At 38.2% G+C, this 23916-nt stretch overlaps 1 protein-coding gene across 1 annotated transcript in view; it reads right to left on the bottom strand.

Moving 5' to 3' along the window:
• HNRNPLL (heterogeneous nuclear ribonucleoprotein L-like) overlaps positions 1–23916 on the bottom strand; it is a 59369-nt gene that overhangs the window by 5306 nt on the left and 30147 nt on the right. Inside the window, exons 5-8 of the mRNA XM_006882342.1 lie at positions 20047–20143; positions 19888–19960; positions 15279–15350; positions 6642–6859 (exon numbers count right to left, since the gene is read on the bottom strand). Of these exons, the coding sequence (XP_006882404.1) occupies positions 6642–6859; positions 15279–15350; positions 19888–19960; positions 20047–20143 (460 nt within the window). The remainder of the gene's footprint in view (positions 1–6641; positions 6860–15278; positions 15351–19887; positions 19961–20046; positions 20144–23916) is intronic.

The raw sequence follows: 23916 nt of genomic DNA, 5'->3' as shown, positions 1-23916 counted from the left end.
TGGAGAAAAGGAATATTTATAAACAAATTTTTTATTTTATAAACAAAATTGTTTATTAATCAAAATGGCTTTCGTATCCACTGATCTTGACTTTGCCAGGAGGAGTAGTAGAAATATGTGACTAGGGTGTGTTAGCCTATCCACAAGGGGACTGTCTAGTCTTTCCATTAAATTGAATGATTTAGCAGCAGCAGGAGACCTTCCCAGCAGCAAGAGACCTTCCATATCAAAGAAGGAAAAAATTAAACACACCCTACAGGGCCAGAAATTCTTGTTCCAGTTATACCTACAGCAGCAGCAGCCACAGTCAAGCCAGAAAATCAACCTAAGATGAAGTTACCTTAGGACTGCTAGCCCTCCACCCTCTACAAATAAGAGCCATTGGCCTAGTTTGCTGGACAACTTGGGGGTTGGGGGTAAAGCCAATTTTGGCAGGTCTGAGAACTCTGTAATACTGGCCCTTAAGCCACAAATGAGCACATCTTTGCAAGCTGTCTTGATTGAATTCTGCTATTTATTAACCTGGATTATAACCTTTTAACTTCCCCAATAAGGTTCTGTGTGGTCTGGAAGCTATTGCATTGGATTTTGAACCCAGTAAAGCAGTAAGATTGGTGTTGAGATGAAAGAGGTATGGGAACATGAGGGACTTGTCTGACCTCATGAGAACTGGTTTTATGTTGCTGTCTTGTTGACAGGGACAGTTCCCCTTTGAGAAGTTGATAAAGGTCAGTTACATCTGCCTCACGTGAGCCTTCCTTTTGTTACACCAACAAATTGAAAGCATGTTCCTAAAAAAAGGGGCAAATTTCTAGTAAAACACCACCTACCTAACCTAATTAAAACTGAGGTAGAAAATATGAACAGACCTGTAACAAAAGACGCTAACGAGGTCATTTAAAAACAAACAAAAACTTCCAACAACAAAAGAAGCCCACTAGAACCTCACTAGAGAATGCTATCAAATAGTCTGAGATGAGCTGACACCAATTGTACTCAAACTATTGCCTAATAACTTAATATAAAAACTTTATACACAGTTACTAAGTCAGCATTTATTCTGAGCAAAGACACAACTAAAAAGAAAACTGTAGACCTATTTCCCTAATAAATATGTTGTTGCTGTTGTTGTTATGTGCCATCGAGTCTAATAAATGTAGATACAAAAATTTTGAACATGATCCTACTCAAGAGAATTTTAAAAATCTATTTAAAAATACCTCATGAGTAAGTGGGATTCATCTCAGGGATAGAAGAATGATTCAACATTTAAAGATACATCAAAGTAATTTATATTCATTAAACAAGAAATGGAATCACATAATCATCTCAATGTATACAGAGAAAGCATCTGATAAACTTCAATACTATTTCTTGATAAAAGCTCTCAGCCAAAAGGAAGGATATCCCTTAACATAATTAGGGTCATATATACAAAGTCAATAACCAATAGAGAGATGAAAAGAACAGGAATAAGACAAGCATATTGTTTCTCATCAGTCTCATTCAATACTGTGTCAAACAAGGAAAGGAAATAAAAGGCAACCAAATTGTTAAAAGACAAATTAAAACTATCTGTACTTGTAGATGGCATGATCTTAAACACAGAAAATTCCAGAGACTCCATAAGCAAGTTGCTGGGACTAACAGAGGATTCAACCAAGTGGTAGAACTCAAGATCAACATACAAAGTTTGGATGTATTTCCTTACTAACAAAGGGAACGCTGAAAAAGGCAGTCACGAATCTAATACCATTTACAATAGCCTAAAACTGTAAAAGGATGAAATGTTGTTGTTGTTATGTGCCATTGAGTTGTTTGCGACTCATAGCGACCCTATGTACAACAGCCCTAAACTCTGCTCTGTCCTATGCCAATCACACCGTCTCTGATACACTCATCCCAATTACCCCAGTCACTGAATCAATCCACCTCATAGGAGGCCTTCCCCTACTGCACTGTCCCTCCACCCTACCAAGCATCATGTCCCTCTCCAAGGACCGATCCCTCCTTGCAACATGTCCAAAGTATGTCAGATGGAGCCTCAGAATACATGCCTCCAAGGAGCAGCCTGGTTTGACCCTTTCCAGGATGAATCTTTGTTTTCCTAGAAGTCCATGGTACCCTCAATACTATTCTCCAGCACCACAGCTCAAAGGCATCAATTCTCCTTCTATCCTCCTTAGTCATTGTCCAACCCTCTGATGCATAACAAGTGATAGCAAAGACCATGGCCTGTATCAGACGCATCTTAGTCTCCAAAGAGACACCATTGCTCTTCAGTACTTTGGAGAGGTCCCTAACTAGGAATAAATCTAACTTGGGGGTATAGGGAGCCCTGGTGGCATAGTGATAAGAAGCTGTGCTAGAATCCTGAAGGCAAGTGTTTTGAATCCACCTGCTGCTCCAGAGGAAAAGAAAAGGTAATCTCCTGTGTGATTTACTGCCTCTGAAAACCCACTGGAGGGTCGGTCAGCTGTGGGTCAATTTCAAGTTAATGGCACAAAAAACAAGAGAGGCATAAAAGATTTATACAGAGAAAACTACAAAACACTACTGCTATAAGTCAAAAGATCTATACAAATGGAAAGTGTACCATATTCATTAATAGGAATACTAAACACTGAAAATAACAATATTATTCAAAGTACTCTATAGGTGTACTGTAATCTTGACCCAAATCCCACAAAATGAAAAAACCTCCAGCTTTATATGAAAAGAAAGAAGACCTGGATATTTAAAAGTATTATTAAAAAACAACAAAACAGGAGGCCTCACACTTCCCAACTCACAAACTACCACACAGCCATGGAGATTAAAACTGTCATGTACCAGTACAACACACAAAGAGACCAATGGTACAGAATGGAGAATACAGAAATAAATCCATCCAGCTATGGTTAGCGGATCTTTGACAAAGGGTCCAAGTCCATTTAAATAGTGATGATACAGTCTAACAAGTGATGCTCACAAAACCTGCAAAAACATTAGAGAGAACCCACTCTCATACACAAAAACTAAAAATGTTTCAAAGACTTAAATATTAAAACTAAAAGTACAAGGTTCACAGAAGAAAACACACAGACAAAACTAGGGGTCCTAACTTACAGTATATATAGAATATAAAACATAACTAAAAATGCACGAATAGCATAAGATGAACTAGACACCTAGACCTCCTAAAAATTAAATCCTTAAGTTCATCAAAAGAATGAAAAGACAGTCTATAGACTGAGGGTGGGGTGGGGATTGCAATGATATATATGACAGAATCTAATCTCTAAAATGTAAAAAAACATCTTAACAACAGAAAGTAAGAAAATTGGCTCAGACATGAGCAGACTCTTCAAAAAAGGACTCTGAGGCAGCCAGCTTAAGATCATTGTTGCTGCGGGGTACCAACAAATCGAATACAACTCATAGTGACCCTATGACCAACACCTGGACCCTGTGCCATCCTCATCATCTCTAATATACCTGAACCCAGTGCTGTAGTCACCATTTTGAAAAAAAAACCAAGGCATGGCTTCAAGTTGAGTTTGGCTTATAGTGGTCCTCCAGCAGGTTTTCAAGGCTGTAAACTGTTATGGGAGAAGCCTGCCAATCGTTCCTCCACAAACAGCTAGTGGATCTGAAATTACATCCTTTTAGTCAGTAGTCTAACATATTACCTACTACAACACCAACAGCCATTAATAAAATAAAAAATAAAAAAAAAATCACTGCCATTCACTCAGAACAGACACATAGCTGACTTTCCACTGGGTTTTGGAAGCTGTAAATCACATGGGAGGACACTGCCGATCTTTCTCCCTTGCACATCAGCACTAGAATTACAAGTCAAAACTATAATGAGATATCACCTTATTCAGCAATATTAGTACCGATCAAATACACAGTAAATAACAAATGCTGGCAAGGTCAGAGAGAGACTGAAACTCTTGCTGGGACTGTTCAACAATAATGAAGATGGTACGCTGCTGCCTTAAAAAGCCAGAAATATTACATAGACTGGGAGCCCTGAGAACTTAGTGATAAGGAGCTGTGCTGTGCACAGGTCTGAACCCATCAACTGCTCCATGGGAGAAAGAGAAGCAATCTCCTCTTCTGTGATTTACTGACTCTGAAAACTTGCTTAGAGGATCAGCTATGAATCAGTTGCAACTCCATGTTACATAACAACATGTATATGATGCTGATTAAATAAGTCAGTCACAAAAGGACATATATGAATCCAATATAGTAAAAAGTTAAGGAAAAGTTTATTCACAGACAAAACCATTCTGAATGGTTTCCAGCCATGGGAGGGGATGGTGAGGAGATAGAAAATCATTAATTAGATAATAGACACATATTAAACTGGGTGAAAGGAAAGACTACATAAAATACAAGAGTAATCAACATAATATAACTAAAGAAATACACATTAAGAGTAACATGCAACAAATAATAATAAAAAAAATTAAAAAAGAGTAATAGGCAACAAAGGTAAATACTATTACATACACAATCCTGCATTATCAGTAATAACTAAAGTTAATCAATAAGTGTAATATAAGTAAGACAAACAGATATGGGCCAGTAAAAGAGACTACCATCTGTGATCACACACAGGTCTGACAGATTATATTTCTACATGCCTATCTGTAGGTGTAGATCATAACAAACTGTGGCTGACTCTGAGAAGAATGGGAATCCCAGAACACTTGATCGTTCTAATGTGAAACTTATACTTGGACCAGGAGGCAGTCGTCAGAACAGAGCAAGGGAACACTGCATGGTTCAAAATTGGGAAGGGCATACGCCAGGGATGCATCCTATCTCCATACCTCTTCAACCTATATGCAGAACAGATTATCTGGGAGGCTGGGCTCTATGAGGAGAAATGTGGGGTCAGGATTGGTGGATGATTTATCAACAATCTGCGTTATGCGGATGACACAACCCTGCTTGCTGAAACTGAGGAGGACCTGAAGCACCTGCTGCAGAGTGTCAAGGACTGCAGCCTGCAATATGGATTGAGGCTCAATGTCAAGAAGACAAAGATTCTCACCACTGGACCAATCGGCAGCCTCAGGATGGATGGTGAAGAGATTGAGATTGTACACAGCTTTAGTTTGCTTGGCTCCATAGTCAACAGTCTTGGCACCAGCAGCCAGGAAATTAAAAGGTGCATTGCCATGGGAAAGTCTGCTGTTAGGGACCTCTCCAAAGTGCTGAAGAGCAGTGGTGTCTCTCTGGAGACTAAGGTGCGTCTGATACAGGCCATGGTCTTCACAATCACGTGTTATGCATCAGAGAGTTGGACAATGACCAAGGAGGATAGATGGAGAACTGATGCCTTTGAGCTGTGGTGCTGGAGAAGAGTACTGAGAATACCATGGACTGCTAGGAAAACAAATAGATTTGTCCTGGAGAGGGTTAAACCGGGTGGTTCCTTGGAGGCAAGGATTCTGAGGCTCCGTCTAACTTACTTCGGACATGCAGTGAGGAGAGACCAGTCCTTGGAGAGGGACATCATGCTTGGGAGGGTGGAGGGACGGCGCAGGAGAGGAAGGCCCTCTATGAGGTGGATTGATTCAGTGACTGGGATAATTGGGATGGGAGTGTCAGAGACAGTGCGACTGGCACAGGACAGAGGGGAGTTTAGGGCTGTTGTACATAGGGTCGCTATGAGTCGCAGGCGACTCGACGGCACATAACAACAACAACAACAACAACATCTGTAGGTGCATCAAATATACCCAAGAGTCAACAAGAGGCAAACTTATGTAAACTTTGGAACTATAACCCTGAAGGAATGAGTCACTGGTCCTGGGGCCTCATGATCAACAAAGAAAATCAAGGATGCATAGAAATAAACAGACCACAATATTTAATGAATCTCAAAAACTTCAGCCTCCATGGCCATGAAACCAAAAACAGTAGACACTGCCTGGCTACTAAGGATAACAGTTCTGCAAGAGATCACAAGAGGGACTTAGATCATGCAAGAGACAGATATGGACCAAAACTCAAAAGCACCAAAAATCCAGGTTTATCAGCATCGATTCTCATCTGAGGGTCAACAAACTCTCTTCTTCAGAGGTGGTCTCCTTTTCTTAATACACTTTCTTCTGTCCTTAACTGAAAGACTCTCAAAGAACCCCTTAGCCTTTAGTCATCTTTGAGCCTGAAACTGAACTCAGCATGCAACTCAATTTTCAGCCTAACCACAGACAATTTGGTGACTAATCAACAACACAAGATCAAAAGCACAGCATCTGTGCAAGGATAAAGTTCAGAAGGCAGTAAAGAGGATAGACAGAGGGGGAACAAGAACTACCGAAGACACTAGATGAGTGCTATTATAATGTGGGGATTGTAAGCAATGAGATCAAATAAAATGTAAATAAATGGCTGAATGGGAACTAAATCTGCTCTGTAAACTTTCATTCAAACAACAATAAAAAAAGGTTTTATTACAAAAGACATTAGAAAAACATTTTTCGTTTCAACAATTTATACTTATCCCTTAAGAATAAAAAAATAATTCCTATAGTTCCCACATAATACAAGAAGACATTTCAATATTTGCAGCCTTTCCAAATTGCCTATCAGCTGTCTTAGCAAAAGGAAGGAATAAATAAAATGAGACTTACCTTTTCAATATTTCCATATAAGCAGAAGAGGTTGAAAACTCTGGAACAATTCATTTTCAGTTGATGTAATCCACTAACCATTACAACTGAACCAGAGGGGTTTCCTCCATGCATGTAAGAGGAAGAAGCCTGTGGTAATGGATATGCAACAAGCTCAGGGGTGTCTCGAGAGCCCATTCTGTAACGACTTGGTAAAGGCAATAATGGGCCATGGGATCCTATAAAAATGATTTTAAAAAGAGAAAAATATGGTTCCATTTGTAAATAACAGATTGGCTTAACCTCATTTAAAAAAAATTAAACCAAAACCTCTTAGTTTAAACTACTTTAATGTCAATAAAAGCCTGTGGGAAATCAATAAAATCTATTCTTATCTGTACCAGCTTCAATAAACAGTAACCTAAATATATCAAGCTATAAATTTATATTATCAGGTATTAGTTTACCTAACAAAGCAGAGGAATGAGAGATAGAGAACTGATGCCTTTGAGCTGTTGTGCTGGAGAAGAGTGTTGAATACACCATGGACTGCCAGGAGAACAAATAGGTTCGTCCTAGAGAAGGTGAAGCCAGCCTGCTCCTTGGAGGCAAGGATTCTGAGGCTCCGTCTGACATACTCTGGGCAGGTTGCAAGTAGGGGCCAATCCTTGAAGAGGGACATCATGCTTGGAAGTGTTGAGGAATGGAGAAAGAGAGGGAGACCATCAATGAGATGGACTGATAGAGTGACTAGAGTAATGAGGGTAGGTGTGTGTCTTGGAGACAGTAAAGTTGGCACAAGGATAGAGCAGGTTTCAGGGCTGTTGTACACAGGGTCACTATGAGGTACAAGCCACTTAATGAAACACAACAACAACAAAGTAGAGTATATAAGATTAGAAGATTATATATATATTTAAAATATCTAATGTGAAATTTTCTGCAATGGTATATAAATTAGAGCCCAAATTTTAAAAATAAACCAAACAAAGCCCACAAATTGTAAAGAGCAGAAAACTCTGCATAGTAGTAGTTTTCTAGAAGGGGGTTTAATAAACAGTAAAAGCTCAGAAGCAATCTCTGTATCTTATATAGATAGATAAATGGAGCATATTTAGTTCTGCTGAAAAGTGTCCTCTTCCTTATCATGCTTTAATGAACTTTTAAGCTTGGCACACATGCACACACACATATGTCTGTTACATGAGAATCTTCATTAATAGTCAATTTTAGCAATATGAAATAAAATGGGGTTTTTAAAAAAGCCAATTTTGCAGACTTTATCAGGGCTTTCACCCACAACAGTAATAATAAAATAAACTTAAGTATGGAATGGAAAAAAGTAAAGGAGTCTAGAGACCCAAAGTATTAAAGGCCTTAAAATCACAGGCAAATAAAATGGAGAGGTATATAGTTTAGAAACAAATTCTATGCATTTTAGACATTCCTGATTTCATTGTTAGAGAAACACAGGTTAAAGTACATTTAAAGGTGTTCACAATATGAAAAAATTAATTCCAAAGACCAGCTTTTTCTCCTCACTTTTCAAGAAGAAAACAGCAATGCTACTTTCATTTTTCATATAGAACTAAGAGGTTTTCATCAACCAAAATTATCATGCTATTATAAAGCTTATAATGGAATTCAATCAGCATCCTCAAATAAAGATGCCATAACAATAAAGCAACACTACCACTGTGCACACACAAACACAGGTGAATTCCTGCAGCTAGAAGGAGGGATATTTTGTCAAGGCCCACCTTCAGGAATGCCTTAAATTGGTCATGATTTTCAACTGTTTTTCTGATAGCTTATCAAAACAGCCAACACAGCTCATGGTAACTTATTTGCTAATAACTACAAATATGATGGTCTGTAACTTAAGATGCTAATATATGGACTATAGTTCAAATCTCAATTTACATTCTTATCCTTACTGCAAAAATATATATTGTTCTCCTTCCAAATACCATCATTACTATTTGCTTAAAAACAAGGCCCAAAGTATTGATGACATAACAACTGACATTATTTCAACAAACTGATGCTACCCTGGAAGCACTCACTAAGTTGTACCAAGAAATTTGGAGGACAACCACCTGGCTAACTGACTGGAAGAGATTTGTATTTGTTCTCATTCCAAAGAAAGGGGAACCAACAGAGTGTGGAAATTATTGAATAATATTAATATCACATGCAAGCAAGATTCTGCTGAAAATTATCCAAAACCAACTGGAACAGCACATCAACAGAAAACTGCCAAATGTTCATGCTGGGTTTAAGAGGCCATGGCACTACAGATATTGTAGCTAATGTCAGATGGATCTTGGCTGAAAGCAGAGAGAAATGTCTATCTGTGTTTCACTGACTATATAAAAGTATTTGTGTGGATCACAACAAACTGTGGCTAACTCTGTGAGGAATGGGAAATCCAGAAGACTTGACTGTGAAACCTATACTTGGATCAATCAGGTGGCAGTCATCAGAACAGAGCAAGGAAACATTACATCGTTCAAAATCAGGAAAGGTATACACCAGTGAGGCATCCTACCTATCTCCATACTTTTTCAATCTATACGTGGACCAGATCATCCAGGACACTGGGCTCTATGAGGAGGAATGTGGCATCAGAATTGGAGGAAGACTCATCAATAAATCTGTATTATGCAAATGACACAAACTTGCTTGCTGAAATTGTGGAGGGCCGGAGTCATTTGCTACAGAAGTCAAGGGCTACAGCCTTAAATATGGATTGAAGCTCAAGATCAAGAAAACAAAGATCCTCACTACTGGGTTGACTGGTGGCATCACGACAAACAGTGTAGGGATTGAGATTGTTAACAGCTTTAGCTTGCTTGGCTCCAGTGTCAACACCCTTGGTAGCAGCAGTCAGGAAATCAAAAGACAAATTGTATTGGGAAAATATGCTGCCAGGGACCTCTCCAGAGCACTGAAGAGCAACAGTGTCAATCTAGAGACTAAGGTACAACTTATCCAGACCACGGTCTTCACATTTACTTGCTATGCATCAGAAAGCTGGACAATGACTAATGATGATAGATGAGAATTGATGCCTTTGAGTTGTGGAGTTGGAGAAGAGAATTAACATTCCATGGACCACTACAAGAACAAAGAGGTTCTTCCAAGAGAGAGTGAAATCAGGCTGCTCCTTGGAGGCAAGGAATCAGAGGCTTCATCTGACATACTCTGGACGTGTTGCAAGGACAGACCAGTCCTTGGAGGAAGACATCATGCTTGCAGGGGGGGGGGGGTCGAGAGACAGCACAAGAGAGGAAGACCTTAGATGAGATGGATTGATTCAGTGACGGTAAATGGGGGTAGGTGTGTCAGAGACAATGAAGTTGGCTCAAGATAGAGCAGGGTTCAGAGCTGTTGCACATGGGTCACTATGAGTTACAAACAACTCACAGCACCTAACAACAGCAATACTTCTTGAAAAGTATGAAAATGTGTAGTAGGTGGTTAAGTTGGCCAAAACCAAAACCAAAACCTTTTGAGAAATATCACTCTAGAAAAAAAAAATTCTGTTGTAATTTTGTTACCTACACTGCCGCAAAAGAAACCCTAGTGGAAACACTTCCAGAAAACCTATAGCCACCATAACAAGATAAAGATAAATAATCCAATAGAAAAATGGGTGCAGGGTATGAACAGACACTTCACCAAAGAAGACATTCAGATGGCTAAGAAGCACATGAAGAAATGTTCAAAACCCCTAGCTCTAAGAGAGATGCAAGTCAAAACAACTATGAGATATCATCTCACCCCAGTCAGAATAGCAAAATTTAACACAACAGCTAGCAACAAATGCTGGCGAAGTTGTGGAGAGACTGGAACCCTTATTCACTGTTGGTGGGAGTGTAAAATGGTGCAACCACTGTGTAAGGCAGTATGGCACTTTCTCAAAAAGTTGCAAATAGAGATACCATTTGATCCAGCAATTCCTCTACTGGGAATATATCCCAAAGAGACCATAACTGACATCTACGCAGATATATGCACACCCATGTTTACTGCAGCTTTGTTCACAACAACAAGGAGTTGGAAACAACCTAAGTGCCCATCAACAAACGAATGGATACAGAAGTTGTGGTATAGTCACACAATGGAATACTACGATGCATTGGAAAACAAGGAACTCATGCAATATTATTCAAAATGGGTGACTTTGGAGGACATTTTGCTGAGTGAAGTATCCCAGTCACAAAAGAACAAAACTTCATGGTGCTACTGTTGTAAAACAGAACTGACCTTGGGGCTGGGGAGAGATTGAGAAAGATGGGTTCAATAATGTATACTGCATTGAAAGAGATGAGGGAGAAAACTGATTAAAAGGGATATGTGTGACTGGTTATTTTTGTCATGACAGAAGTCTAGAGTGAAGGCCACATGGTGGAGTGGACCTGGGGGAGGGTTTGTAAAACAATGAAAGAATTCGTCTTTTACTCTTCCAAGAGGGTAAGTGTACTAGGGGGTTGGGTTGGGAGGGGACAAAAGTGCAACACTGAATGAATGGAAATCCAAAGTCTCTGTAAATTTTTACTGAAATTAGTAATAAATTTAAATTAAAAACAAAAAACCTATAGCCACGAAAAACTTACAAGGCATGGGATTGCTATTGGGGGGGGGAGGGAAATCTTGACAATATCTAATAACAACATTATTCAAGAAGAGGTAGTGATAGTTCAGTGGTAGTATTCTCACATTCCATGCAGAGACCAAGTCCATTTGCCTCTCAATATGTTTAGTCACTACCCATCAGTTAGCGAAGGCTTATATGTTACTATAATAATAAAGCATTGCAGCAGTGTGAGAGACTAGTAGCAGCACGAGGCATCATGGAATTAACATGATGCCTGAGCCATCATATCAAGGGTTGGTTGGGGATTGGGGGGAGGTGCTGGCCAGGTTAGGCAGGAATAGAAGGAGATAATGATGGAGTGGGGAAAGGGACAGGACAAGACACATGTGCCAAGGGGAGTAAGGGTCCTACACCGAATCTATTCATTACTTCTATAATAGGGAAATGTTTCTCATCTGCTCCTTCCAGTGAAATGCTTATCTGTCAGTAATTTTTCTGACAATTAAAAGTAGAGCACACAAATTAAGATAGACTAGAAAGAAGGATTGGCCATCCACTTCAGAAATAACAGGCCTTCGAAAACTCTTGCTTGGCTCCATAATCAACATTCTTGGCATCACCAGTCAATAAATAAGAAAACAAATTACATTAGGGAAATCTATTGTTAGGGACCTCTCCAAAATGCCAAAGAGCAGTAGTGTCAGTCTAGACACTAGGGTGTACCTCATTTAGACCATGGTCTTCGCAATTACTTTCTATGCATCAGATTGCTGGAAAGTTACTAAGGACAATAGAAAAACCAATGCCTGTGAGTTGTGTTGTTGGAAAAGAGTACTGAACATATCATGAACTGCCAAGAGAACAAAAACGTCCGTCTTGGAGAGGGTGAAGCCAAGCTGCTTCCTGGAAGAAAGGATTTTGAAGGTCTGTCTCAAAAATAATTTGGGCATGTTGCCAGGGGGACCCATCCCTAGAAAAGGACAAAATTCTTGGAAAGGTGGAAAAATAATACATGTGCAGAAGACCCTCAGCTGAGATGGACTGACATAGTAACTGGGGTAATGAGGGTAGATGTGTCAGAGATGGTGAGACTGGCTCAGGGTAGGACAGGATTCGGAGCGACTGTATGTAGGATTGCTATGAGTCGCAGGCAACTCGATGGCACAAAACAAGTACAACATAATAAAGAAGAAGTTTCAGCAGAGGTTAAGAAAGACTAGAAAGTAAGGCCTGGCAATCTAAGCCTGTAAATCAGTTCATAATTAATTAATTAATAATCACAATGAGATCACAATGGTCTAATTCTTTTGGGAATGGAGTCCCCACGAATTTGAAGCTAACTCAACAGCAGCTAACAACATACTACACAAACTGTTACCTGCACTGTTTGAGAAGATGGAACAAATAAACATTTTCCCCCCTACACTAAGTTATTCCAAGGTTTTTATATTTATTGTTTAAAAGTAGTATATGACTAGGCATTATAGGTATGACGACAATCCAGAATAAGGGGTACACTGCAAAGCAGATTGGGTTGTAGGTAAGGAAGGCAATTGTGTAACAGTGATTTTTTTTAAGTGAACTGGAAAGAGGAAGCGAGAAGGAAGGAGGAAAATATGCAACAATGAATGAATTGAAAATCCAACTTTTTTGTAAACTTTCATTAAAATCAGAATAAAAATATTTTATAAAGAAGATTATTTTTAAAACTTACTCATATGGGAAATTATTGCATAAAATCGACTTAAACAGTTAAAATAAATTATTGAGTAAGTTTAATTTAATGCAGCCTATACTGTCTTGAATTCTAATTTTTCTATTTTCTTTCTCTCACATGCTTCCATGTAAGAAAAGCCAGCCAGTGGTGATCCCATGTTAAACTGAAACTTTTCTGAACTGCTGCTGATCTACAAGGATACAGCTGTGACATGTAAATTCTGTAAAGTTATTCAGTACAGCTAGTACTTCTTTGGCTTTTTATCTCTCATTTCTTCATATTCTTTTCTCCACTCTACTTCTTTTTAATCTCCATCTTCCTAGACTCAATTTTATTTACAGTCTTAGGTAAGTAGAACAAATTATCCTCAGAGGATTTAATGAAGAACAATCCAAAGAGAACATCTCATACCACCTCACCACCATTCCTCCTACGTAGGACTCTGCAGTGCCAGAATTACTCTTTAACATCATAACTCCAAATAATGCTATACACTTCTCTTTAAATAAGCTTACATTTAAATCTGGCACTTACATACACACACACCCCAATAAAAAATAAAAGCATGACATTTTCAACTCGTTTTAGTTGTTTTTAAAAAAATAAAGTACTTCTAGAAAACAAAGTAGTATATTTCTGCTTATACAATTTTCACAAATATATTTTATAAAGGATGCAACCCAGAAGATCTATATTAAAATAATGGGAAAACAATGTCTCAACATTATCCCAAAAGAGTTCTTTCCCCCTCAGATTTTTCTAGTTGTCTTTAGCAAAATACTTAACCAGTTTTCAGCTGTCAAATGACTGTCCTGACTTATTTAACTCTTCAACTAGATACAAACTTGTGATTAGTAATTCTTTTGTCAATGTTCATTATACAAAGCATAATGGATTCACAGTAAGTGGTTCTTTAGTGAAGGATCAGAATTACCCATGTGACCTTAATCTAATATTCATTGTTCCAGAAACAACTAAATGACCAACAAAGACATGCACTGAACAACCATGGTTAAGATTTTCATTCTATACCAAAATTGATATAGCATAACTTAGAGACTGCTTCCATTTGATAGGGAATATAGACTACTACAGAACTTGAACAAATATAAACCAACTCCTCACTATCTCTTTATTCAACATTTCAAATGCACAATATTAAAAGAATATACTATCCTACCATTTTGCACATTAATGATGTATATCTGGCAGTAATGAAAGCCACAGAGTCAGGCGAGACTAACACTGAGTATGGTGGTGAAGGTTGTATGTCTCAACTTGGCAGAAATATGATTCTCAGTGATTTGGCAATTATGTGATGAAATTTGGCAACTATGTGATGAAATTTGGCAACTATGTAATGATGTTGCCATCCTCCATTTTCATATAATGCCAAGTCTTTGGAACCAAACTAAGCCAATAAAAGGAATGGATGTATACAAAAACGCAGGTAAAAATACCTAGGCTTCAAAAATCACCCTAAGGATTATTTCAGTTAGAACTCCCAGCTAAGGATGATCCTTAAAGTAAGTATGTAGAACATTTTAAAGTGATTTCAGGAAACAGACAATAGTAGGGCCTTTTCAATGATAAATCCCAAGAGTTCAATATAGCATTATCAATTTCTTGTCACTTCTAATAGTATTATACTTCAAATTTAAGCCACAGAATAAGTAGAGTCATTAACTACCACAAAAACAAACAAAAAAAATCACAGATTTTTATAAGCACCTAAAAGGTTATCAGTAGCAATTCTCAACATCAACTTTGCAAGGATGACTAAATTTTCCCTGGGAAAGATTGTTATCCTGGATTTCAAAATCTTAACTATCACAACACAGCTGAACAGCAAATACTAAAAGCTAAATACTTTTAAAGACAAAACAGAGTCAAATTAAAATATAACCAAAGCCAAAGTCCTAACCGTAGGTTTAAAAAGACTTAAGGAACTAACCACAAATATGTATCCTTTTCCAAAATTGCTGGAATAGTAGCAGTAAATAGACTTGATGAGTCATAATTCTCTCCCTTTTTGGTTTACAATTCAAAGCCAAAACATTACAAAACATAAAAGCAAAAAGAAGTTTTCAATTTCCGACCAACAGCCCTCATTCATCTCAAGGATCATGTGATGTGATATGTTAATATCCCAAGAAAAGAAATTATTTTGGACAACTTCTTGGGTGGGTAAGATGAATAAGGGTATTGACCACATGTAAACCAAGTCAGGTAAACAGAGAAAAAAAATACAGAGACAAGAAATGTGCAGTTCTTGATCAGAAATGCAAAATTCTAACAGTTCATCCATACTACCTTCCTTCTGCCTTGGCAAACTTACCATAGCCATCATGTCTAAACGAAGAAGGGTGTTCTCCCAAAATGGCTTGTCTCTGGCGACCCTTTCCTCTATCTGACACAAAAGTAGAAACATGGTTTTAACAATTTTGACCCAAGTACTTAACAGTTCTCACATGGGGAACACCCCTTCAAAACATCCATTACAATTCATAAAAGAAGTACGATTCCTGGTTAACTTTAAACATCCATTCATATCCAATTTAAATACAAACAACAAAAGTTTAGGAAAATAATTCTATCTAACAAATTCCACTTAACTTGAAAATATCTTTTTGGCAAATGCCAAATACAAACACACTTTCCATTTTTAAGGGAAGAATGGATACTTTTCAGAAAGTGAACATACACAATTCTAGAGTTTGACACTGTACAGAAGTTTTTACCAATACATGTCTTTAAAACAAGCTTAAGTGCAGTACTTTTGAAAGACAGTACCTGAATCATACTATTAGCTTCAACAGCAACACATTTTCAAAGTGGGCTTCTTTCAAGAAGTTTCAGCATAAGCCAACAACAACCTGTATTACATGGTTTCACAATCAGTAAACACAGAGTATTTTTTACGTATATACATTTTTACAAACACCTACTGACTTGAGCACTGAAAATGTGCATTATCACTTGCCCATACTGTGTCATAGATTGGTCACTATCTACAGACAATGTTAAGACATCAGGCAGGAAGGACTGTTAAGTACCCCCAAAGTTTAAATACGCCAAGATAAAACTAAGCAAGGGGGCTACATTATTGGATGAGAGCACTACAATACCCCTAACAGGACATTTTTATTCTAGCTATGTTTTTCAGAGAAGGCAGCCAATTTCCCTAACTCTGAGGTATCAGTTAAATTCCTTATGGGGTTTCTTAAATAGCACTTCCTATGTTGGTTATAAATTCTTAAAATCATCATACAGTACTTTTAGAAAGTTTGCTGACCAAATTGAAGTGTCCACCAAGGTTTAACAGTTTTCATTTTGTTTTGCTGTAGATCTCGAGAATCTGGTCATTCTAATCACTAAAAACTCAAGAGTGAGACTTTTCATATACCTTAAGTCACCCTAAACAAATAAGATTTATGGGAGATGAGAAATACTTTTAATTTTCACTTCAGTCTAATAAACTTATTTCAGGTTATCACAACACTGAAATAAGCCTAGAAGGTCACCCAGGTCAACTATTATTCTATGAATAAATTCTCTTTACTTCACCCTAGTCAACTAGAAGCATCTAGTCTTGCCTAACCAACACCAATGACAAGGAACTCATTATTCTCTCCCTCTCGATTTTAAGAATCCAAAACCATTAGAAAATGTTGCTACATTACATAGAAATCAGTCCTTTGCACATACTCTATCCCAATTTGGGGCCTCACAGATTTAAATCTTTCTTACAAAACTTTTATACACTTGAAAAGCTATTATATTCTCTTCACCCCCACTCTTCTGCTCCTCCAAAGTATCTTCCTCTCCAGACTATATTTACACCCTCTTCATTCCATCATACGGCTTCCATCAAATCTCATCATTTAAATCTCACACCTCTTCAAAAGTCCAGTCCTCTGTGTCAATTGTTATTCCTTTGTTTAAATACGCTATCAAACACTGATATAATTCCTTATCTGACCTAGGACTAAACTAAAACCACTGTAATGTCTGTATGGCTCAGAGTTGTTAGAACTAGTAGTGTGCTAACAAGAAAATGCACTGGATTAACAATCATAAGATTCCAGGATAACCACTAATTTGTAAGTGGTCACAATCCCCATTCATAAAATGAAGGAGTTAAGAGTAGATGTTCTCCATGCTCTCTATCAGCCAAACATTCTCATTACACAGTCACATAAATCAGAAGCTTCAAGCAGAAGAATCAAACAAGAAATATATCCATTTCTAAATAGTGATCCTTAACCTTTTCATTTCTAACATTTAATGGAAGCTATGGAGATCAGGCCCAGGAAAATGCACATATACAAGCTTGCTCAATATTTTTAAAGGAGTTCCCTTTGGTCCAAGTTAAGAATTCTTTGCACTAAAATGTAATTAGCCCTGAAAGGGAATTTTTTGCATGAGGCTACTTTTTAAAAGCAACTCTTTTTTTAGGGGACAGCGGAGGGTAAGAAAAGGTTTCAATATATTCTATCAAGTTGAGGGCAAATTGAGATCACTACAAGGCAAAGTTGTAATCTTCCATAGTCTTGCCAGACACATATCTATCTATGATGCACTTAAAAACAAGAACCCTTCCCATTCCCAGAAAGTATAAACTAAAATTCTATTTCACTGCCTTAAACATCTACCATTTCCAAACTCATCTTCCTTGTATAGAAAACTAAACTGATCTCATGCAAATGTTCAACCTCTTTACAGAACAAAACAAAAGTTTACCTAAAAATGTTACTAAGAAATCTGGTGGCACAATGATCAAGTGCTCACTGCTAACTTCAAGGACAGGTTCAAACTCAGCAGCCCCATGGGGAAAAAAAGACTTGGGAAGAAAATCAATCTTTTCCCAGAAAAGAGTCATTCACTCACTCACTGCTCTCAATGTGGAAGCAACTCACAGTTGACCCTCTGGCAGGTTTTCAGGGGCTATAATTGCACAGGAAGACAACTGCTCATCTTTCTCCTGTGGAGCAGCTGGTGGAATTGAATCACCTACATTTGGGTTGGCAGCACAACTCTTTACCCAAGAAGCCACAGTCTAGAAAACTCTATGGGGTAGATCCTCTCCATAAAGTGGGTTTATTATGAGTCAAATTCAACTCAAGAGTACTAACAATAATAAATGCTATTCATTATTAGAGACATTCAGAGCAAAGTAACCAAAACTATTTCAAGTAAGTATAAACTAAATATGTTCACTAAACGAACATGAATTGACAGAAGTGAGAGATTTCTCATCAACCACTTACTTGTCCTGTTGTTGGGTGTACTAAACTTATATTTTCTAATACTGTGTTCCACTGCACCAAGTCTAGGCCAAACAGATTGCCTTGAGTAGCGAGGATGGAGGGTCCAGCCAAATCTGTGTTACCAAACAAACTACTCTGCAAGACCATGCACGACTCCTTAAGAATCAAGAGTTAGAGTGACCAATCATCAAAAAGTCCTCAATATCCGAAACATGCAAATAAAGAGTGATTACATGACCTTTTCGTTTGTTTTGCTATAGTAAATATACTAGAGTCCCTCAGATCCAAGATATTTTGGGTGTCAAGAAAAACTTTCCACTTTTGTTTTTACATACTCATCTTGGTGAGTTTTTCAACACATGATTCAAGTACTGATATTGTAGTTGAGATGTAGCCAATACTGCAGCCCCCTTGTTTTTACAAATTCCACATTTTAATTTGTAAATTCCAAAACTGCTTCACAGTTAGTTGAACAATTTTACCAGTCAATGCTATTCCCAGGAAATCTAGCATTTATTAAGTTATTTATAGGTGGACATGCACTTCAAATGAAATGCTCTTAATTTCAGGTATAAAAAGTTTAAATATATTCTACCTTGAACAGACATCACACTTTCAACCTACATTTGTTTGATTATGTAGAAATTTCTAGTTATACAAATTAACATAAATGATAACCTTAATTTTTACAAAAGTGACAACTTATAAACATCAAACCACACAGAAGTTTTTTTACATATAAGGCACTTTTCCATTAATATTTTAGAGAATTTTTGTTCCATGTTCACAATTGAGAAAAAAAAAAAAAACCAATAAAATAAACTTAAGGGTAGCAAATGTGCCCCCTTTCTAGTAGTTCTATCTTTGATATACCTGTGTGGATTGGTTGAGTATTACTGATTCCCAAGGCCTATAAGTAAACTGGCCCTGGCTATTTGTCAATTAACATTCTGAATCTAAGCTGCAAACAATTACAGCAATGGGCATTAAGATTTACAACATTGCAAAGAAAGTCTAGTTTCATTAGTGAAAAATCTCAAATTCTACAACTGAAACTTTAAGGGAGACCAGATCAATATATACATACAACTTGAATAAAGGGCACAGTCTATCATGGTGTTCATCCCATGCAAGTCTGAAGTACTGTTAAGTGTCCGCCTTTAAAAACTTGGGGTGGTGGTGCATGCAGTATGCAGTCAAGGTGAATTGCAAGTCTGAGTTTTTCAGAGGGCTTTTTGTTGATGCCGATGTTGTGCATGATGAAGTGTAGAGTCAGCCTGCTGGAGTCCTCTATCCTTCTTAATGCCTTGTCCAGCTTGGGGGAAAAGTCTTTTCCATAGAGAAGCAGTGTGCAAGTTTGAAGTTTGTAAGGAATATTCTGAAATCAGTTTCCTCTCCTCCAAAGAGAGAGAGCTGCTTGGAGAAATGCAAGTCCTTGAACTGCGGGCGTGCCTGTATGTGTGGGCTTCTTTGTTGAACTATATATTAATAGCTCAGTACATACCAGTAGGGGGCACTAATGTTCAAGGTTATTTTCCAACATTACATGGTCTTTTTCAACAAAAGTAAAAATCAGCAAGTTTTTTATTTGAATTAACTAGTCAGGAAAAAGCAATCTAACTGCATTAAAACATTCAATAAATGTTAAGTACATTCTAAAATTATTAAAATACCTACCTCGTCTTCCCAAATATGGTTTAGTGTAGTCCCAACTGTCATTGTCATTCCTAATAACATTTAGACGAGTCGGCTGTTAAGAGTAAAAGGGTAGTAAGTTGAATTATATATGCAGAGCATAAATATTTCTTTGATGAAATGTTGATAAAAGCTACTTACTCTTGCATATTCAATTTTTAGTGTGCAACATCCAGCATATATATCTGCTCCATTGAGTGCTGCTTTAGCTTTCTGCGCACAAAGGACTGATTCAAACATAAGCACTATTAAGGAAATGTGATGGAAGGTATCCCCTTATTAATCACTCCCACTTTCTAATGAAGGGACTAAAGATAATCAGAACTAATTATTCCACTTTGAGAAATGTTTTACTAAATATAATTTCTATATGAATATTAGGAGAAACTAAGCTCAAGGGAAGGGTTACATACAACCAAAGCAAATTTTAAAATACTGTAGTATGGTGCCATCCTAGAAGGACAATCATTACATTGACTTAAATACTATTTTTAAAGTAGGAAGACTATACAAATAACTTAAAAAAAAAACCCAACTTTATGTATTACTCGACTTCTCTTTTTTTTTTGGTGCCAATGATTTTTTTTTTTTACACTGGCTTACATACAAAATTCGTGTACATTGCCCCTCACAGTGGCTGACCCCCCCCATTCCCCACCTATCAATACATGCGACCCCATGACAATTGTACATTTTTTAGAAAAAATTACAGTAGTTCATCAGTTCTCCTTTTATCATCCCTAGTCACTGACCAGCTTTCTGATGCATAGCAAATAATTGCAAGACTATGGGCTGGATCAGGCACACCTAAGTCTCCAGACTGACATCTTTGCTCTTCAGTACTCTGGAGAGGTCTCTGACAACAGACTTTCCCAATGCAATTTGTCTTTTAATTTTCTGGCTGGTGGTACCAAGAGTGTTGATTGTGGAGCCAAGCAAACTAAAGCTATTAGCAATCTCATCTTCACCATCTATCATGATGCTGCCAACTGTCCCAGTGATGAGAATCTTTGTTTTCTTAATACTGAGCTTCAATCCACACTGAAAGTTGCAGTCCTTGACCTTCTGCAGCAAGCATTTCAGGTTCTCCTTAATTTCAACAGGCAGGGTTGTGCTACCTGCATAACACAGACTGTTGACCAGTATTCCTCCAATCCTAAGGCCCATTTCTCCTTATAGAATCCAGCCTCCTGGATTATCTGTCCTGCACACAGACTGAAAAGGTATGGAGATAGGATACATCCCTAGTGCACACCCTTCCCAATTTTGAACCATGCAGTGTTTTCTTGCTCTGTTCTGACAAATGCCTCCTGGTCCAAGTGTAGGTGTCACATAAGCATAATCACGTGTTCTGGGATTCCCATTTTTCTCAGGCTCAGTCACAGTTTGTTGTGATCCACAGTCAAATACCTTTGCACAGTCAATGAAACAAAGACATTCCTCTGGTTTCAGTCAAGATCCATCTAACATTAGCTACAATATCTCAAGTACTATGGCCTCTTCTAAAACCAGGCTGCGCATCTGGCAGTTTTCTGTTGATGTGCTGTTCCAGTTGTCTTTGGATACTTTCCAGCAGAATCTTGCTCGCATGTGTCATCAATGATACTGTTCAATAATTTCCGCACTGTCAGATCACCTCTCTTTGGAATGGGAACAAATCTCTTCCAGTCAATTGTCCAGGTGGTTGTCCTCCAGATTTCTTGGCACAACTTTGTAAGCACATCAAGGGCAGCATCTGTTTGTTGAAATGTCAACAATTTCTGAGGTCCTGGGGTTTGTTTGGGGTTTTTATTACTTAAATGAAAATTTACAGACTTTGGATTTCCATTCATTCACTGTTGCACTTTTCTCCCATCCTAACCCTTCCCTCTAGTACACTACCCTCTTGGAAAAGTAAAAGAACAATTTTCATTGTTTTACAATCCCTTCCCCCAGGTCCACTCCACTATGGAGCCTTCATTCTGGACTCCTGTCATGACAACAATACCTAATCACATATCCCTTTTAAACAGTTTTCTCCCTCATCTGTTTCAATGCAGTATACATTATTGAACCCATCTTTCTCAGTCTCCCCCCAACCCCGATGTCAGTCCTGTTTTACAACAGTGGCACCATGCAGTATTTGTCCTTTTGTGACTGAGATACTTCACTCAGCATAAATGTCCTCCAGGGTCACCCGTTTTCAGTAATATTCCATGAGTTCCTTCTTTTTCAATGCAGCATAGTATTCTGTTGTGTGAATATGCCACAGCTTCTCTATCCATTTGTTTGTTGATGGGCACTTAGGTTGTTTCCAACTCCTTGCTATTGTGAACAAAGCTGCAATGAACATGGGTGTGTATGAGGTCTTGTTTTTTGCCAATTCTTTCAGAGTAATTTGAACTTCTTCATCACCATAGGTCTTGCTCATACGTTGTTACAGTGACTAGGGATGATAGGAGAATTGATGCCTTTAAGCTGTGGTGCTGGAGAAGAGTATTGAGAACAAACAGGTTCGTCCTAGAGAGGAGAATTGATGCCTTTAAGCTGTGGTGCTGGAGAAGAGTATTGAGAACAAACAGGTTCGTCCTAGAGAGGGTGATGCCAGGCTGCTCCTTGGAGGCAAAGATTCTGATGCTTCATCTGACATACTTTGGACATGTTGCAAGATAGGACCAGTCCCTGCAGAGGGACGTCATGTTTGAGAGGGTGAGGGGACAGTGCAGGAGAGGAAGAAGACCCTCAATGAGATGGAGTGACTGTGGTAATGGGGGTAGGTAAGTCAGACATTAAGATTGGCACAGGAGAGCCTGGTTTAGGACTGTTGTACATAGGGTCGCTACGACTCAACAGCACATAACAACAATAATAGTTCATGATTATAATATACATAATATTAAACCACAAAGCTGTATGTTGTTACAATATGTCCTCAGGTCAGAACCAACTCATAGTTGACCCTCCTGTGGGTTTTCGGAAGCTGCAAATCACACAGGAAGAAAGTGCTCATCTTTCCTCTACAGTGAAGCTGGTTGATTTGAACCGCCTGGCTTTGGGTTGACAGTGTATCTCCTTTGCTGTAAGCCACCGGCGTTCACAAAGATACATGCTACAACCAAAAGTTAAGTTAAGCCCAGAGCTCTCAAGTCAATTCTAATTCTTGACAACCCAATTCTAATTCTTGAAAACCCTCCATGGGTTTCCAAGACTGTCAACTTGTATTAGACTGCTGTTCTTTCTCCCTTAGTGCAGCTAGTGGATTCAAATCCCTGACCAGATTAGCAGGCAAACATGTTAAACAACCAACTACTCACTCACTCCTTCAATGCTGTGAAGTCAGAACCAACCTGCTGACCCTCCAGTAAGTTTTCAGAAGTTATAAAATGGACAGAAAGAAACTCCCCATCTTTCTCTTGTGGAGTAGCTGGGGGATTTGAACACCTGCCTTTGGGTTCGCAGCACAACTCCTTACCTACCTGGCTACCAGAGCTCCCTTCCCTACTCCATCACTGCTGCTGTTGTTGTGTGTTGTCAAGTAGGACTAGATCCATAGCTGACCCTTCAGAGGAATTTCAGAGACAAATGATCACATGGGAAGAAACTGTATATCCTTCTCCCGTGGAGGAGTGAGTGGATTCGAACCAAGTGCCTGTATCCACCACTTGTTAGGTGCTGTCAAGTTGAGTGCAATTTACTGCAATTCTATGAATGACAGACCTGAATCCTTCATAATCCTGTGACAACCATATCATCTCCAAAACACTCAAGCCCATTGTTAATGTCATGTGTCAATTCACGTTGTTGGGGGTCCTCGTCTCCTTTGCTGACTCTGTCTTTCCAAGCATGATGTCCTTTTCAAAAGAAGAGCCTCACCTAGATACATGTCCAAAGTGTGAAAAGACAAAGTTTCACCATCCTTGCCTCCAAGGAGCACTCTAGCTGTACCTTTTCCAAAAAATATCTATTTATTAAAAAAAATATCTATTTATTCTTTTTTGTTATTTTGTTCCTTTTTTCAGTACTCTTTTCCAG

This window comes from Elephantulus edwardii, unplaced genomic scaffold (assembly GCF_000299155.1).
Source record: "Elephantulus edwardii isolate Elephantulus edwardi_28Jun2011 unplaced genomic scaffold, EleEdw1.0 scaffold00019, whole genome shotgun sequence".
Lineage (NCBI taxonomy): Eukaryota > Metazoa > Chordata > Mammalia > Macroscelidea > Macroscelididae > Elephantulus > Elephantulus edwardii.
This window is presented reverse-complemented; position numbering and strand designations above follow the sequence as displayed.